This window comes from Pollicipes pollicipes, unplaced genomic scaffold (assembly GCF_011947565.3).
Source record: "Pollicipes pollicipes isolate AB1234 unplaced genomic scaffold, Ppol_2.1 Scaffold_5724;HRSCAF=6776_pilon_pilon_pilon, whole genome shotgun sequence".
Taxonomy (NCBI): domain Eukaryota; kingdom Metazoa; phylum Arthropoda; class Thecostraca; order Pollicipedomorpha; family Pollicipedidae; genus Pollicipes; species Pollicipes pollicipes.
In genome coordinates, this window is record NW_023596746.1 from 31,119,338 (window position 1) to 31,124,502 (window position 5,165).

General features: G+C 51.4%; 1 protein-coding gene across 1 annotated transcript; it reads right to left on the minus strand.

Moving 5' to 3' along the window:
• Positions 1–1,198: 1,198 nt before the first annotated feature.
• LOC119103695 (uncharacterized) lies at positions 1,199–2,034 on the minus strand (the record flags this gene model as incomplete). Its single annotated transcript, XM_037227318.1, is given in 1 exon segment — positions 1,199–2,034. A coding segment is annotated over 1 exon segment (495 nt), but the record flags the coding sequence as incomplete, so codon positions are not given.
• Positions 2,035–5,165: the final 3,131 nt, after the last annotated feature.

The window sequence follows — 5,165 nt, forward strand, 5'->3', positions numbered from 1 at the left end:
CCAGCGGTGCCGAGACAGTCAGGGCATCAGTACGGTCAAGAGAACGCACGCAGCATCTGGAGACACGTGCCGGAATTCCCAGCGGACTTCGGGGGGGGGGGGGGGGAGGGGCTGGACATCCTCCCAACTGGTATGTTATCTCCTCGGATGTCGAGAGTCTCCGGAGGGTAACGGGGACGAGCTTGTTATTCCGAGGTCCGTTTCTGTCGCTCCCGGAGCGGCAGATGTGAGCTAGAACGGGGCGGACGCTCCGGAACTCCCGAGATAGACGTCATTAATCACATCGTCTTACATGGAGAACATGATGTTACATGGAGATCAGACGTGAAGACCGCGACCGATCTCTTCGATTTTTTAGAAAATTTCATACGACTGCCACTATATTTTGTGCTATCCTTTTTTGCTCACTCAGCGTTGATCTTCGCCTACTATCGCTCCCTCGTTTGAGTATTTCATGCCTGTACCCATCCGCTTCCCGTGCACGCACCCTCGTTTTGACCAGGCCCCGACAAGAAAAAAATTGATCCTAAAGCCACCAGCTAATGGTGATGTTTTGCGAACCCTACTCTCAAGCATTCAGGAGACGTGGACATTGTTGTTGCAGTTGTGGCGCCAAGGGTTAGAAGCATAGATTGTGTTTTTACCGTGATCTTCGGGGTCACGCCCCCACTGCGGCCTTCCCGACCTTCCACAACCCATCAGTGTGCCATTTCGGTTTATTTGTGGGAAAACCGGAAGTGATGGTGACATGGCAGGGTTGTGCCGGAGGTAAGCCACCGACGACTCCCAGCGATATGAAGGCTTAATGCTGTGTTATGTGTACTCACTGCGTAGCTCTGAGGGTGCTCAGGGCAGCACGCGAGGGAAACCAGCACCGCACGTCTCGCAAGCATGCGAAACGACCCATCTCAAACTGCTGATAATCCCGGTTTAGGATCAAAATCGGCTGGGCGGCTTAGAAAGCATCCTTTGCTCTGCAAATGCTGTTCAGTCGGCCCGTTGCCCTTAACGCAACTCCGGTGCCAACAATTTTCTTCACACCTTCTACTCGCATTACATCTAGCAAGCAGGAGTGTGCAGGGACAGCTGATGGCCTGGCGCTCGTCTGGGCCGCCGGACTGCCCTCATTGGGTCTCTTTGCGAAAGGCGTTTAGGCCTCTAGTTCGTTCCAACGGCGTGATGCAGCACTCAGAGGAAATGTAAGTCATCTGTGGTTTATTTGTCCACCAACTGCCACAGCAAGACATTGAGGCGCGAACGTAACGCTCCATTACCTGCCGAGAGCTTTACACCAACAATGGTCAACAGATTCACAACGCGCGCATCGCGCATCACAGTTCGGGAGCGGTCGCGCAGGTCACGGTCGCGAGAGCGCAGGACAACTCGCAGTAAGCCACGCTCCAGCGCAGCACTTGGCATCCAGTTGTGTCCGTCACACGTAAAGCAGATAACAGGCCACGAGCAGCCGAATGATACACTGCAGTCTCGTATCACTCGAATGATGCACTACGGCATCGTCTGACGTAACGGTGGCACAATTTAGCTGACCAGTTTGATGGTTCTGAACTCCTTTTCAAGCATCTTCTGTGCCTGCTTCTGCAGCTCTGGCTTGAAGAACCTGAGCAGAACTTCGTTGTTGTTGTTGAGAAGCGACTGCAGGAAGCCTCCCAGCCCTCCCAGATTAGAAATCTTCGTGGAGAAGGACTCCAAGTCGATCGTGACCCTGGGGTTGATTAGTTGGATGTTGAGCTTGCCGTCCTGCTCGCCCAACGTCCAGCCGGCCTCCACGCGGATGCGGGGCCGCGTCAGCTCCAGCTCCACGTCCGGCCGGCCCGTGATGAAGCTGTAGCGCAGAGTCATCTTAGTGGAGGCCCGCAGTTGGTCAAAGCTCAGCTCCAGCGCCAGCGTGTCGGGCTGCAGCGTCACGTCCTCCACCTGCACCGTGCTCAGGCCGTGCACCTTCAGGTTACGCGCCGAGAAGCGGAACTTCTTGTCAGCTTTCTCCGGAATGTCCTTGAGCGACAGCGGCTCCAGAACGACGACCTTACTGCCGACGTCCAGTCCCGTGGAGAATGCCGGCTTGGATATGTCTATGACGCCCCTAAGAAGGTCCTCCACGCAGGGACCGATATCACCGGTGTCGGTCGTATCGCCACAGGCCTCGAACAGGACCCCCAGGGGAATGCCCCCAGGCAGGGCGGTGAGGTCGCGGCGTGGCCGGGCCGGGGAGGCGGCCAGGGCGCCGCAGCAGGCGAGCACCGCGAACACGGACAGGAACTGCATGACGGACGCTGAGCGACGACAGACTGGTGCCGCCTCCGACCCGCCCCTCGTATATAACGACAGCCGGGCCCGCTGGGAAGCCCTGCCCCTCCCCGCGTGGCAGAGCGTCGTTGAACTGGTGGCGCCGCTGTAAAAAATGCTGATGGGTCCGCGGAACGGCCCTGACGTAATCAACTTCCCGCTACATGTTTACTGCTCGCCGCTGGCAAGCACCCCGCCGCTGCACTGGTGCTGCTCCTGGTACCATCGGCGTGGGAACGGGAGCGGTTAGAACAGGAGCTATGGCCCTCCCGCCTACCGTAATGCGTAACACTCACACTACGGTGAAGCATGGGAAAGGTTATTTCAAAAGGTGCTAGGCCCTCCAACTTATTGGGATGTTCCTAAGCTCTTAGTTGAAATGGCTATTATGGACACGGACCGGAGAATGAGAAATTGTTCGTTGGAAGCTTTCACGCTGAAAATAATCGTTACCTTCTACAGACCATGAGGTGGCCATTTAAAGACATCATGAACAAATTTTGGTTGTACTGACAAAACTCCATGTTTCGAAGCTGTGCTGATGGTCACTCGTCGTCATTTGGCTATGAAGCCTAAATTTGTTCAAAAAAAGAAGAACGGTAGGGCAGCACGAAGCTGTACTCGTGCTCAAGCACAGCTTCAAATTTTTTAGTTTTCTTTAACAACCAATGTTTGTTTGACGACGTCGTTAAGCTTGTACTTTTGGAAATGCTGCAGGTCAGCTATTTTTAGTGCAAGAACCTCGAGCTCAAAATCTTGAGCATCTAGAAGTACAAGGCCTTTCTTAATTATACGAGCAAGCAAAATACAGAATTGTTGGCTCTTAGTGCACGCAATTTGTCACAAGCTGATTCGAAGTTTCTCAGGTAGTGTCCCTTGGGCATCATGAAAAAGATACTTTGGGCTGCACACAGCACAAACGCAGTGCTCATCCCAGGGTCGAAAAAGCATTCGTGGGTTTTGAGAGATAGTGCATACTTATGGCAGGCATCAAGCGGCGAAACGCAGCCGTAGCTGCCCTAGAATCGGTCTGGATGGGTGATCCGATCGCAGACTGCACATAGTTATTTGTATTCGTTTGCTCGAACACCATCAACGAGGTGGCGTTTCACGTGCTCGGCCCTTTACATCACGCACTCACTCGTTACAACGCATTGCAAAAAAGACTATAAAAGACGGTGCTGCTGACTATACTTTGTTATGCGATATTACGAACTAGGTGATAAAGTATGATACTGTTAAGTACGATACGATAGAATTCGGTGTGATACAATGGGATACGATAAAAATAATGCTGCAAAATGGGTACGAAGTCGAACGATGAGTCAAATGAATGCTATAAATGGGCAACAGAATGTGCCTTAATCAGTGCACACACGCAAAAATGAATCATAGTAAGTTGTAAGCACATGGTATACACATTGATTTGTAAAGATCACACGCGTACATACATATGGCACACAATCGCACAGATAACTAGCATAGACTTGGCTCAGCATGGACAGCATGGACTACGGCGCACAACCTGACGTATGGCTTTTGAAATGTGAGTTTTTCATCTCTCGGAGGTCAGGGATGAAGACATGGTTAAGTGATGGTCGGGGCAGGCGGTTCTAAGTTGCCGCGGCACGATAAGGAAAGGCTCGCTTGGTGACTTCCAAACGGTGGAGAAAATTAACATGGAGGAGCGCGTCTCCCTTAAGGAAGAAGAGGAACGTGGCTTAGAAGAGATTAGATAGCCGGGGCGATTCTTTGTTATCAGTATGTCTTAGGGTTTTGAATGTTATCAGTAAGTCCCTCTCTATCCCCAAGTCATCAATGCGGGGCCAGCTTAGAGATTTCAGAGCCGGTATTATATGCTGGCTGTTTTTCACCCCAGAGATAATCCTGGTGGCAAAATTTATAGCTTTTAGATCATCTGCGCCTGACACTTTCGCATCACCCCATGCGCATTGACAGCGGGATATGTGTGAAAAAGGTAGGCTTGGATAACAATTTTGAGTATATCAGGTGTTAAGCAATGCCTAAGGCAGAACAGCGATATCAAAATTCCGTTAAATGTCTACACGACTTAAGCGACATGCCTCTCCCATGAAAGCGTCGAGTCTACGATCGCTTCGAGAAATTTGAAGTGCCGTGATGATCAGAGAGCCTTCCCATCCGTCGCAAAGAAAAAGAAAAGGTTTCCTTTAAACTATGTTTTGAACATATGCGAACAGAGTTGGTCTTGTAGTTGTTCATGTTCAGTGAGCTTGCACTGAATGAAGCCTGAAGTTCGCAAGTTGATGTTCCCACGCGATATTTTAGTGCGTCGAGACTCCGCTTATTGGGAGGAACGTGGTTCAGGAGCTGAGTTTCATCTACATATGAGATGAAGCGTCCAGGTGACAGGTGACTGGGAAGGTTGTCTGTGAGTAGGGTGAACTATGGATCCCTGGGGCATTCCGTGGGTTACTGACAAGGTCGTCAGTCCTCCATGCATCACCTGTCTCCGACCACTCAAATAGCTTTTGAACCAACCAGGGTTCAAACCACACCAGTAAAGTTTTGTTATAAACAAACCATGATCAACGCTGTCGAAAGCCTTGGAATAGGTCGAAAGCGGCTAGCGAAGACATTTCTCCGTTGCCGACGTTCCTCACCAGGTCTCTGACAGCAATGCACAAACCGTCCTCAGTGAAGCGACCTTGCCGCTGGGCAAATTGAGCAGGGCTGACAATACCTTTACTATGGAGGTACGTGCTCGGCTGGTTGCAAGCGACTTTTTCGCGCATTTTCGACAGAATGCTAAGAAAGGTATGGGTCTACCGTTAGCTGGTACAGTTGGGTCCCCTGACTGCAGGGTGGGTTCCACGCATGCA